This window comes from Carassius carassius, chromosome 34, assembly GCF_963082965.1.
Source record: "Carassius carassius chromosome 34, fCarCar2.1, whole genome shotgun sequence".
Classification (NCBI taxonomy): Eukaryota; Metazoa; Chordata; class Actinopteri; order Cypriniformes; family Cyprinidae; genus Carassius; species Carassius carassius.
This window is the reverse complement of record NC_081788.1, coordinates 11309808-11323091: the sequence shown is the minus strand read 5'-3', so window position 1 is coordinate 11323091 and position 13284 is coordinate 11309808. Positions and strand designations below refer to the sequence as shown.

At 39.9% G+C, this 13284-nt stretch overlaps 1 protein-coding gene across 3 annotated transcripts; it reads right to left on the bottom strand.

Moving 5' to 3' along the window:
- Nucleotides 1–5592: 5592 nt before the first annotated feature.
- Nucleotides 5593–13258, bottom strand: asphd2 (aspartate beta-hydroxylase domain containing 2). Of its 3 annotated transcripts, XM_059523996.1 has the most exons (5): nucleotides 10315–10728; nucleotides 9395–9624; nucleotides 8410–9300; nucleotides 7455–7568; nucleotides 5593–6814 (listed from the first exon to the last, which is right to left on the bottom strand). In XM_059523996.1, the coding sequence occupies exons 3-5, from the start codon at nucleotides 9296–9298 to the stop codon at nucleotides 6705–6707; spliced, it is 1113 nt and encodes a 370-aa protein (XP_059379979.1). In that variant the 5' UTR covers nucleotides 9299–9300; nucleotides 9395–9624; nucleotides 10315–10728; the 3' UTR covers nucleotides 5593–6704. The 3 variants fall into 3 exon arrangements, with proteins under 3 accessions (XP_059379979.1, XP_059379978.1, XP_059379977.1); XM_059523995.1 differs by lacking the exon at nucleotides 10315–10728 and adding an exon at nucleotides 13236–13258 and having other exon boundaries at nucleotides 8410–9624; XM_059523994.1 differs by lacking the exon at nucleotides 10315–10728 and adding an exon at nucleotides 10138–10193 and having other exon boundaries at nucleotides 8410–9624.
- Nucleotides 13259–13284: the final 26 nt, after the last annotated feature.

The window sequence follows — 13284 nt, the reverse complement described above, 5'->3', positions numbered from 1 at the left end:
ACTCCCCTTATTCAAATCACTACCTGATTGCCTAATCCTAACCCCACCCCTAATCCTAACCCGTCCCCCACACCTACTCCAAAAACCTACCAATACTAGGGGGGTAATTATTCGGCAGGGGGTCGAAATTGGGCACAACACCGGCTTGACTGTTAAAAGCAGATGATTGACTTTGGGAGGGGCGAGACATATGCATACAACCGCCATCTTTGCCGTTACGGGTTTTCCCATAGACAGTAAAAGAAATGGACACAGCGACCCCATTGGATTCAACAGAGACAAATGAAGTCAATTAGAAGCACGCACTTCCTGGGGGTCGAGCGAACTGCGAAACTGAGCTTGATGACGTAGATGTCACGTGAGCAACCTGTCTGACAGTTGTAAGTCTTCTAATCGCTGTGCCAAGAGAAATCTGAATCACCCACCGAATCTTGCAGACGTTGTTTAAGTATTTTGTCCCGTTGCTTTTATGGACTCTCTATGGGCTTCTCCCTTGACTTCATGCCTCCACATCCCCCCGATTGCCTCATAGACGGTAAAAGATTGTCTGCGAGCTTCTCCTCCTGTCCATCTGGTAATTTCTCTACTGTGCGACAGAGAGTTGCAGGTTATGATGCAATCGTTAGCCTATTTTTACAAAAAATGCTTCTACGGGGCCACAACGTAAGATACAAGGTAATGGGGCCTAATATACATTTTCGTGTATCTTTAGAAATAATGAATAGACAAATGGAGTCTTTAAACGCCTCAGACGTAAAGTTATTCGCTGTCAAAGTGACGCCAAAATGAATGGGAGTCAATGGAATGCTAACAGCAGGTGGGGGTCCGCTAGCCAATGGCGGCGCCAAGGGCTGCTTCAATAAAATATGAAACCCTGCCCCCCTGGGTTTTCCTTATATAGTTGTATTGAGGATTGAGGAAGTGGCATGTCTCTTATAAATTGTCTCTGGTAATACTGATAATCATACTTGCATTTAAAGGGTGGTTGATTGCGATTTCACTTTTTTATCAGTGTGTATTGTTGCTGTTTGAGCATAAATACTATCTGCAAAGTTGCGGTGCTGAAAAATAAATGCAAACTGATAATCTGTCTTTTCAAAATCTGGCAGATTCTACAAAATTCTACAAAAATGTCTGGTATGGACTACAACGGGGGGCAGGGTTTCATATTTTATTTAAGCTTCCCTGGGCGCCGCCATTGATTAGCAGACCCCCACCTGCTGTTAGCATTTACTAATATCCTCTGCATCTCAATCGGGCTCAAATTTATAAGCAATGTAGACGACGCCATTGTTTACAATACAGATGGAGCACATGCAGTTGAGGTGAGGAGCGGGCCATTTAGATGCACACTTTTAGCCAATTTAGCTTTTTAGCCAATAACAACACACTGGGCCAGCTGACCAATCAGAGCCCATTGCGTATTTCTGAGGGAGGGGCTTCATAAAAACAAGAAATGATTAGTGAGTTTCTCAGAGAAGGGACAGAGCGGTGCGGAATAAAGGATGTTTTTTTATATATATTTTTTTTTTATTTTTAAACCAAAACATTAACACATGTTAGACTGCACCCCATAAACACACTTAAGCCTAGAAAAAAAATAACAGCCAACCACCCCCTTAAAATTGTTATTGGCCTGTTAAAATTTTTTTTTTCATAAGAGTAACCTTTTATAATGACAAATGTAAAAAAAAACGTCATAAAAAAATACTGATCATGTCAGCTTCATTCTTATATCTTAAACTTTCAGACTGTATTTTTAAACCTCAAAATCATCCACTAATGACCAGTTAATATTTTTTAGTTTGAGTTGGGTCTGACTACATGCAAACATGTACTGTTGTTAGGAAAACAATTGCAACAACAACTGACATTCAGATATTCAGAAAAGTAATTGATTAATATTGTTTTTCAGTGCTTACATTTTTATTGTTCATTTCTGTTCTTACAATTTTATTTATAAGGCTTCCTTAAGTGTTTGGTAATGTAATTGCCTTAAATTAAAAAAAAACATATTTTCATTAACTGCAGAAAAAGCTATAGCCATCTAGAATGTGCTCTTTGTCCCCAGGGTGATAAAGTTTTCAGAGCGCATCATGTTGTGGAGTTCTCTTCTCGCGCCCACAGATTTTCACTTGATTAAACACAGCATCCTACTGCGCTGCGTGTTCAGGACATCCCAGCCTCAGGCCACTCCATGGTCCATTTATTCCTTATGAACCAAAACTGAGGCATGACATTTAGACCCAAAATTCCACCTCTGCCTTGCTCATTCCAAGCCTTATTTTTATAAGCCATCTTCAAAAGTATGCAAACATTCACAAGATTAATCCAAAGGGCAAGGCTAGTTCAGTCTAGGGTCGTAGTAATATTAGGAGACTGAGATATTATTGTTCTCTTCTGCAGCAAAACATGCATGAAAAGAAAGAGGAATTAACATTTTTATTGCATTCACATTTATTCATTTAGCAGACGCTTTTATCCAAAGCGACTTACAGATGAGGACAGTGGAAGCAATCAAAAACAACAAAAAGAGCAATGATATATAAGTGCTATAACAAGTCTCAGTTAGGTTAACACAGTAAAACTAGCATGGGATTTTAAATAATATAATATAAAGAAAACAGATAGAATAAAAAAAGAGTAGAGCAAGCTAGTGTTAGAGGTCTTTACACACACACACATACAATTGCAGAATAGTGAGTGTTAAAGGTAGAGGGTAAAATAAAGATGGAAGAGATGTGTTTTAAGCCGATTCTTGAAGATGGCTAAGGACTCAGCTGCTCGGATTGAGTTGGGGAGGTCATTCCACCAGGAGGGAACATTTAATTTAAAAGTCCGTAAAAGTGACTTTGTGCTTCTTTGGGATGGCACAATCAAGCGACGTTCACTTGCAGAACGCAAGCTTCTAGAGGGCACATAAGTCTGAAGTAACAAATTTAGGTAAATGGGTGCAGAGCCAGTGGTAGTTTTGTAGGCAAACATCAATGCCTTGAATTTTATATGAGCAGCTATCGGAAGCCAGTGCAAATTGATAAACAGAGGTGTGACATATACCCTCTTTGGCTTATTAAAAATTAATCTTGCTGCCGCGTTCTGAATTAATTGATAGAATTGGCTGGAAGACCTGCCAAGAGGGCATTGCAATAGTCCAGCCTGGACAGAACAAGAGCTTGAACAAGGAGTTGTGCAGCATGTTCCAAAAGAAAGGGCTTGATCTTCTTGATGTTGAATAAAGCAAATCTGCAGGATCGGACAGTTTTAGCAATGTGTTCTGAGAAAGTCAGCAGATCATCAATCATAACTCCAAGGCTTCTAGCTGTTTTTGAAGGAGTTATGGTTGATGTGTCTAACTTGATGGTGAAATTGTGATGAAACGATGGGTTTGCTGGAATCACAAGCAGTTCTGTCTTGGCAAGGTTGAGTTGAAGGTGATAGTCCATCATCCAGAAAGAAATGTCTGTTAGACAAGCTGAGATGCGAATAGCTACCGTCGGATCATCAGGATGGAATGAGAGGTAGAGTTGAGTGTCATCAACATAGCAGTGGTATGAAAAGCCATGTTTCTGAATGACAGAACCTAATGATGCCATGTAGACAGAGAAGAGAAGTGGTCCAAGAACTGAGCCCTGAGATTTATTAGATTTTATTATAATACACTCCTAAAATACTGACGGATTCTGATTATATGTCAGATTAAAATTAACCTATTGACTTAATTTTCCTTTTGTGAACATTTGTCTGATCGTTTGAATGTACATGTTTTTTTTTTGTTTGTTTCATCAAAGGGCTTTTAGTTCGTAGGCCTTTTTTAGTTAGGCCTTTAATAACAGGGATTGATGCAAATTACAGGCTTATGATGTGGTAATATCTGGCCTTTGAATTTGCAGATATCTAAACAGATGGTTAGATTGTTCTAAATATTCATGAATGATGAATGAATGTTGCCGAAATAGATGAAATACATGTATTGTAATACAAATATTTGCAGATATTATTCAGCATTCTCCTGCCTTTCTCACATCTTTTGCATTCATCGGTGCAGGGTTGTTAGGGGAAAAAAATGGTTGTTGTTGTAGTGTGTGTGTGTTGAAGCACAGCCACAGACTGAGAGCTTGTCTGCTGTAGTGCTCAGGGAATGTGTCCTGCAGTGTCCCTGTCTGCTTCAGAAAGTCACTCCACTATGTTGCCAACCTCCAACATCCATCAGTTTTCTCTTTCAGACAATGCTATGTGTAAAAGGTGCCCTTTTGTGCTGGTATAAGCCTTGCTCGACCAATTAAAAATCTTAACCTTTACCTTCAGAGGTTGAGTGGAAACACCCATCCAGACTGGTTATTAGCTGCTTGTACAGTCGTCCTGTCACATCCATCGAGAAATGACTCTCTAGCTCCCCCTTGCGTCAACGATGCTATATCGCAATAGGTAGGTGAAAGTTTCCGTGCTGGTACATTCACACAGAAAATAGTTTTTCTAAAGAATTTTTTTTTTTTAATCTAATTTAGAACGCCGTCTAACGCGAGACACGAGCAATGGACAGACAGACAAAAACAATGGAAGAGCAGCACAGTGTGGTATGTAAAGTTTCATTTTACATACATTTGAATGTACTGTAGTGCACTCTGCTAAAATGTATATGGCCTGGGTCCAAATTATTACAAACGGACCTCTTGGGAAAATACATTTTCAGTTTTTAGAATGGTATTTAATTGAACATATTCTTCTGAAAGGCATAACATCTGTGTTTGACAAAAGTGGATTCAAAACATTTTACATCAGGTGAGCCTTTATGGTGATATAAGTGTTTCTTGTAATGATATTATAATGATTTTCCGTATTGTTAAAGACTTAAGAACAATAAACTGAATATTAGATAGATCTGCAACCTCTGCAAAATGCCATCCAGAGAACAGATATAGACCGTAGGTGGATTACATCTGCCTTTCATCTGTTGTTTCATTCATCTACTATTTATCTCTCCCCTCTGTGATAGCAAAAGAGGTTAGTTATGTAAATCTCCAAAGCTGCAGTCTGATAATGGCTGCTGTTTGCAGCACTACCCCTCTATCTGCCACCCCCATATACAAAATCCTCCAAACATCCAGTGTTAATGTTTGTCGAAAAAGCCTGTAAGTTTCTGTAAAGAAGCACATTTTGTTGTTGTCAGATCTATTTTTCATAAACACCAAGTTAATTTGCATTAATACAAAACACTTATGTGTTATGCTATTGAACATATTTAAATATAAGCACCCACACACACATTTTGTTACACTTATGTTATTTCCATTCAAAAATGAACGGCCTACAAAAAATTGCTTGTAAATCTCTCATTATGCTATATCATCATGAGATACTGGATCGATGGTTTACAAACTGAGGTGCATAAGTACAGATCGGTGAGGTCTATTATCAATCACTCGCAAAAAGAAATACAAAATCTGCAATAATTGAAAGAAACAAGTTGACAAAAAGACTGAATCCAGTATTTGCTGGTAATAATGAAAGAATTACAAGCAATTTTTAAAAAGGTTGGTCACTTTTGACCAGGAAACCCAAATAAGGTAAAGGATTTTCAGCATGGCACAAGGGTTAAATCAATTCTTTATTAAATCTACAGAATTACTCATCCATTGCAAAGTGAGTCCATGGCACACAATTTGGAAACATGGAAGTAGGAACATTCTCATAAAATTGATCTGCAACTCCAAAAGTCTTACAATGATAGAAAATGTCACATCTCACGAAACGGTCTCAAAACTGTCTGCCGGCTTACAAAAGGAATGTACCAATATCAATGCGACAACCACGAAAGCTCTGCTTCCAAGCAGTACGACAAAGCACAATAAGGTAGAACCTAGCACATATTAACACCCAGAACGCTGTGTTTCCAAACACAATAAGCGTTGTGTCCCTCTTTAAGTTTCACAGAGATACAAAGCGATTGATAATGCGTTTCGATTTGATTCGGAAATTCAGGGTAGGAAAGAGTAAAGTGGAAATCAGGCTGATTTGATGTGCTCGTATTCTTCCCGATCGGAGCGATCCAACCCTGACTAAGGTGTTGTGGCAAAATAACTTGCCACTAGTGCGTTTAATGGAGGTCATTTTACATGATAGCTGGTAGTGCTTCTGCTCACTTCGAATAACATCTCTGCCATATATCCACATTCCTTCACTGTAAATGTCAAATCCCCTGTCATTGCAGCATATGTCGCTTTACGACTGTTTAGCTTAGCTTCTGTAAGCCTAACCTCAGTAAAATGTACAGACCAAACAATGTACTGTACTTCCTATACAATCCTACCTGGATGTAGTGACCAGGCTTGGCAAAAAGTGCATTTCCATGTGTGCTTGACTGTCGATGCTTTAGGTGAAATTATTCTATGAACCTCACTGGGTATAAATGTGACCCTGCAGCTAAACTGTAGGAACAACATGAACACTAGGGCTTTGTCTCAAGCACAGTTCACCAGCAGGTTTTTGCTATGGTTGGATTTGAAGAGGTCTGTAAACACTGATAATGTACAATAGTGACGGTACATTGAAGTCTCTACTGAAGCAGTGCCAATAGGGAAAGTGAGAGTAAAGGTACATATGCTAGAAGAAGAGACTTATGTTCTCCACACTCTTGTCTTTCCCTTTGCACTCATACTGTTAATACAAATGGAAATCGTTGACGCTTTTCTCTTTACGGCTCTCTTTCAGCGTCCAGGGGTGAAGATGTAGTCCAGTGCCTGTCTCTCGGCTGCGGCCACGTTTGGATGCCACAGATCCACCATGAATACCACTCTCGGGCCATCTTCTGGAGAACCTGAGAACACATATATGGTGTTCATGACAGAGGTGGTAAATACAAACAATGCTTATCATTCACTAAGTGTGTGTATGCACAAATGTGTTCATAAAATCTGCAAACGAACTGCTATATTTTCACAAAACAATAACGTTCATACTAAAATGTACTCTAAATTAATGCCAGGAACCTTGCAAACTTTGTTATATCCAGCTGTGTGCATAGCCTCTGTAAAAATGCAGTTAGTCTGTGCATAACAGTCCATCTGTGTGGAGTGGATGCAGACAGGTGTGTTCTGTTGTCACTGGGTACTCACGAACCAGCAACTATAAATCCTTCATTTCAAACTATCCTTAACACAGGCTGCTTTTTATTTGAGAAAATATGATTCCCAGTGCACCACACATTTACCAGATTACCGAGTGTACTGTTGGTTACAGTTTAATTGCTTTTATATTTAATATTTAAATCTTTGTATCTTAAGTTAAATAGTGTGACATCAGATATTGGCTTTATTTCAATCACAAAGCTATGGAAAATAATATCTTGGGTACCAAAAATCTGTAACTATTGCATGCTTTTTTCCCTTAATACTGAATAGATGCCTTATGCACTACTATCTGCTATAGTTATTCTACACAATATTTATTTTTCTCACCATCATGGAAAGCAGTGTGAAGAAAAGAGTCATCGAACAGCAGGCAGCTTCCCTCAGACCAGCACTGCGGTTCTCCACCTACTACCAACTCACAACCAGAGGGCACCTTCAATCCTGCACACACACGGAAAATGGCTTACACACCTTAAACAGCCACACAGATCACTATATATATATACATTACCAGTCAGATGTTTCTCATGATCTTACAAACCTTTGATGCAAATATAAACTGTGCCCTCTAATGAAATTCACTTGTACAAAACTAAAACAATCTCTATTTTTTAGCATCTAAGCGTCTAGAATAAATGAAGCATCTCAGGATGCAGCTCATGAAGTTGCTTGAGTGGGTTGTGAATTTAAACAAGCTCAAATATGTAATGACTTGTTAAATACACTAGTGTGCAAAAGTTTAGGTTATGCAGATTTTTTTTTTATCTCTTATGATGTAATTTACTTCTGGGATGGAAAGCTGGATTTTCAGAAACATTACTCTAGTCTTCAATGTCACATTATCCTTCAGAAATCATTCTAATATTCCTATGAATGTTGATTTTTATGAAAACAATTGTGGTGTTTAATATTCTTGTGGAAACCATGATTATTTTTTCAGGATTCTTTGATTAACGGTTTAAAAGAACAGCATTTATTTCAAATATTGTTTGTAACATTATAAATGTCTGTACTGCCATTTACTATTAGAACAATTTAATGCAGTCTTGTGAAATAATTCACATATTTCTTGCCAAAGAAGTTCTGATCCCAAACTTTTGAATGGTAGCATAATTCCATATTTTTTTTTTATAATTTCCCTACCTCATTTTGTGGTATTTCATAGTTTAGATGACTTTACTTTGATTCTAAAATGTGCAAAGTAGTTTTAATAAACAATGAATAGCTATGCCCAAACTTTCGACTGGTAGTGCACATATATTCACATCCTCTGACCTCTTACCAAGGTGGCAGCGCAGGCGTACATTGGTTGGCCCGTAGTGCTCAGTGATGATGGCTCCGGGACTGAGCACCGAGAAGCAGGCGTTTCCAAACACATTATTCGCAATAAAGGTACGGAGCTGTCCGAGGACCCTCCACGTGCGTGGACAGCGCCTGGCGTTCAGCACCATCGGAGTACCCTGGTTCACCAGATAGAAGGTCCACCACTGGCCACGAGGTGTGCTGTTGGCCTTCCAGCCCAGTGGAAGAGAAGAGCTGGTCCGACTGGACCGGTACACACTCTCAAATTCAGCCAGGAGGGCGGGAAAACTTCTTTCCAGGAGCTCCACATCATGCTTCTGCGCCTCCCGTGAGAAGAAAGGAGCAGATGGAAGGTCCGGCAGAAAGAAGACCTCGGGTTTTTGGATAGACGGGCGGCTGCAGAGCAGATATCGGCCTTGCTCACGTACGCCCTTGTGCACACGGCCCATACCGGCCCAGGTATAGCGCTTGGCGTACTCCTGCAGACTATGGTAGAGCCGCTGGTTCAGACCCTCGCCGGGTTTGGCACAACGGAAGCACTCAGGCGACTGACAGTAGGCGAAGCCATTGAGTTCTTTCTCGCTGGCACTGCTTCCTCCAACCCCGCTGACCTGACGGAGTTTCGATGAGCCTCCGCCGGCCGAGAGGTCCGAGGAGAGAACTCCACCAGGAACGGCCCCGCCACGCGGCTCGGGGCTGAAAGCACCATGGAGCGAAGGTGCGGTGTGCTCGCATCCAACACGGTAGCAGTACCAGATAAACAGAAGGGCGAGACAAAGAGCAGTGCCTAGAGCACTGGACTCACACTCTCGCACCGACTGCATGCCACCTGCCACCCATTCCCTCATCCGCTCTAAAGACCACTCCATCCCTGCACACAAACATACACACACACTCACTCTATCTCAAGCGCACACACTCAGACGTACATGTAGATATGATTTAGAGATTCTTATTTGTTGGACCGTGGCTTGATTTAGCGTTTTAGTGACGTGGCACAGCCTTTGCCTGTCATCAAGGAGCTTTTTGTGCAGTCTAATTCGATCACGGGCAAACTGCTTTGGTTAACGCAAGCAAGCTTTTCTCTTCCGTTTCAATGCATTTGGAAATGTTGACAGTGTGCTGCCGTGAGATAATTCAGCTGCTTCTTGCCTCCTGATCCAGACCAACAGGGACACAGTGCACCCGAGGGCACCTGGGAGAGAGAAAAAAAAAGCAGATATAGACATTTTGTAATAAAGTGCAGCAGAATATCACTAAACTGACACTGCTGTCGAGGTAAACTGCATCACACCTGCCTTGACGGCCTGGTTTTAACCACATGATCATTTCTTTATACCACGCACACTCATTCGGCTACTTCTCTACCCCTCCCCACTCAAGCACAGACCAACAAGCAGTTTGATAGAGACCGCAGCACAACATGGGTATGACATCTGAAATTCAGTCTTTGCAACACCTCCTCCGCACTGCACTTTTTAAAATCGGAGTCATGACAGTATTCCTGTACTGCAATAAAAGCATGCATACAGTCAACACAAACCTACAGCAGGGACCAATCTGACCATAGAGCCTGACTGCCTGACATAAAGACAACAGGGAATTGTTGCATTACTGTTTATTACTGCATTAAGATCCTTCAGATGGAATGCAACCTGACAGGCTAGTAGAAATGAAAGACAAAATCAAACCTAAGATTTAATACAACATCTCACGGCGGCTGTCAACACAGATTGCGAAAGTGAGAGAAAGAGTTACAGCAGGGGAATGCGTAAAATAATACAGCGCAGAGAAAAACATCATTTAAATGATAAGATTAAGCATGCTAAGACTATAAAGGACGACGTTAATTAGATAATTAAGGCCCTATCAACTGTATATTTACCGAGAGCTTCGCTGCACTTCTCGTATCTGTCAGATTCGCAGACTGTTGTTCCGCGCGGAGCGTCCAGTTATCTGACTCTACACTTCTCTCTCAGACACCTCCCTGTCGCTGTGTTTCATTGCAGTTTCTAGTGCTGCCCTTATGTCTGTAAAGCGCTGTCAGGCGACGTCCATAATGCCGAAGACAGCCGGAAAGAAAATACCATGACAGACGTCCGACGTCTCATCACTGAAATCTGGCCGTTTATATAACAAAGACGCGCAACTGACTGACCGGTTACTGAAACCATAACAAACGCTTCATTATAATATTAATCGATGATTTTCCTAGTTAGTAACCACATTAACACGAATAATATTCAATAACAGTAATAACAATAATGATTAATAAATAGAGCCTCCTCCTACAGCCCACTGATGCATGCAGGTTGTAAAGCGCATAAGGGCAGTAGTGGGAGGGGGGCGGGGGGGGATTCAAATCATCTCAGTGAATCGAATCTTCATCCGTTCACCAAAAAGATTCACTTAATGGCAAATTCAGTGAGCCTTTCTGCGTTCTATGACATATTTAACATATTTAACCAATTGAAAACCGTTTTTGTGCATCGAGCAGGTCATTGAATCCTACATGCAAACGATTCCTTAAACACCGAGTCGTTCATGACAAAAGTTTAAGCGTTCGAAACGGTTAATAAATGTCAAAAGCAATGAATGATTTATCTTTACTTTTAACATTATTAGAGACTAAGTTTATCTAAATACACTATGAATGAACACGATCATCAGTCATTTCCACGTTCATCATTGTTTAATCTGCCGTCTCTGCTGTTATGAATTTAGTAACGTTATTCAAAGGTGAAAAGGTTTTCGATCAAAACACTGATCAACTGAAATTCGCAAAAGATTAAATCCACTAATAAATGCCTCAATCCTAGAGGAAAGAAAGCAAAGAAAGTCGTGTGCTTCAAATGGTTCAAAGTGGTTGTTCGTTTCAAGATTCATTCACATCCATCTGCACACTTACCCAAGCTAAGTCTGCTCACGTAGCCTTTCTCCATCAACAGATACAAACCCACAGAACACAAACTAATCACGAAGAAACATGACAAAGAACAGAACAAAGTAAATTAAACTTCTGCCGGGAAGTTAAGCTATACGTCAGTTTCACTCTAAGATTGCGTGCTTTTTTCTAATAAAAGCATTAGTAGTTGTTTACAAGTGACACCTCAACGGTCTACAATTCCCATGGTGCATTGTGCGCTAAACAGACAACTTCCTCTGACGTCATGCTCGTCGGCACCGCAAACAGATGATATCGTAACAATCTAACGCTTTGTGGTTTGTTTAGAAATTGCAGCGTGGCGTTGTTACTATATTTCCAATGGTCTTCGTCGATTCGTTTTTGCTCTTATTCATTTATTTCAAATTGGTGCGGAAATCTGCTTTACACTAATTGAACCTGCAAGCTGGTAAACTGTCCTGTTCAAAATGCAGTTATGCAGGCGTGGCCTATTAATGAAACCTGTCACTTTTCCAGAAAACAGTGACAGCATAAACTAAAAATGACTGCCAGTGCCATATTCGAAACTTGCCTTAAAGGGATAGGTCACCCAAAAATTTTAGTTCTGTCATCATTGACTCAGTCTTATGTCGTTCCAAACATGTATGAGTTGCTTTCTTATGCTGAACATAAAAGAAGATATTTTGAAGATTGCTGGTAATCAAACAGTTGAGGGTTCCCATTGACTTCCATAGTATTTTTTTACCTACTATGGATGTCAATGGGATTCACCAACTTCGACATAAGAAAGCAACTCATACAGGTTTGGAACGACATGAGGGTGAGTAAATGATGACAGAATTTTATTTTTTGGATGAACTATCCCTTTAAGGTGACACAAGATGAACAGCTTCCTGATGTGCTGCGTGTTCGCATGGGCGAATCCTCAAAGATAATCTTTCTAGATTTCATGAAGGACCTCCCTCTTTTCAAAGCCCTCATATGAGAAGCTTACCAACAAAACCAAATTGAAAGGCAGATAATGTTTCTTTAAAAAATAATATTCACTTAAATGTATGTATAAATACAGTTTTGCTGAAAACTGAAATTAATTGAAATATAGAACTTGTATAAGTTTTTTTTTCTCATGCATGCATTAATTCTCTTTAGACTTTATCTAATAGAAGATTAAATTTGACAATATGCTTTCCTGTGCACATAAATACATCTATTAATATGTAATGAATCCATACATTTTCTAATGATGGGGGCATATGCCCAAAAATGTATGCAATTTGCACATGAACTGGTCACTTTAAAAGAGCTTTGATACAAACACTTACCGTACGACTGAACGTGTAGGCTTTATAATATTATCAATTTGATCGCGTACTTGACACATGCGCACTTTCATGCAAGTTTCATCCTTGTCCAGTGGCAGGGCTATTTTAGAAGTTATAACTGATAAAGATGTCTTTTTAAACTCGTTAAACTAGAGTTGCGGGTTTCTTCTCTGCGATAGAGTATGTTGTTTTTGCACAACCTAATTCTCACAGCACCAACACATGCTGACAATAGCATTTCATGAACCAACAAACACTCAGCACATGCTGACATTGGTCAGCACTGGTTTTGAACATGTTGAGTGTTTGGCAACAGGGATAACACACTGATCTGACAAATGTGACAAATCGTGGCTGTTGCTGTTGATCGGCCTTTGTCAGTGCAGTGTGCATTCGCTTTTAGAGAGACATTTCAAAATATTAATGAGGATTTTTGATCAATTATTTTGTTTAAATACAGTTGTGCACCGTGCGGTAGCATCTTAATTAACTGCCTATATTCAAAAATATTATTTAACCATTTAATTTATAAGTCAAACATTAGTTTCATGAGTCATGAAGGTAGCTTAAGTAACTCACTTTTAGTGTGGCAGTAATGTGATCCCCTCTGAGACACATGGTGGTCCAG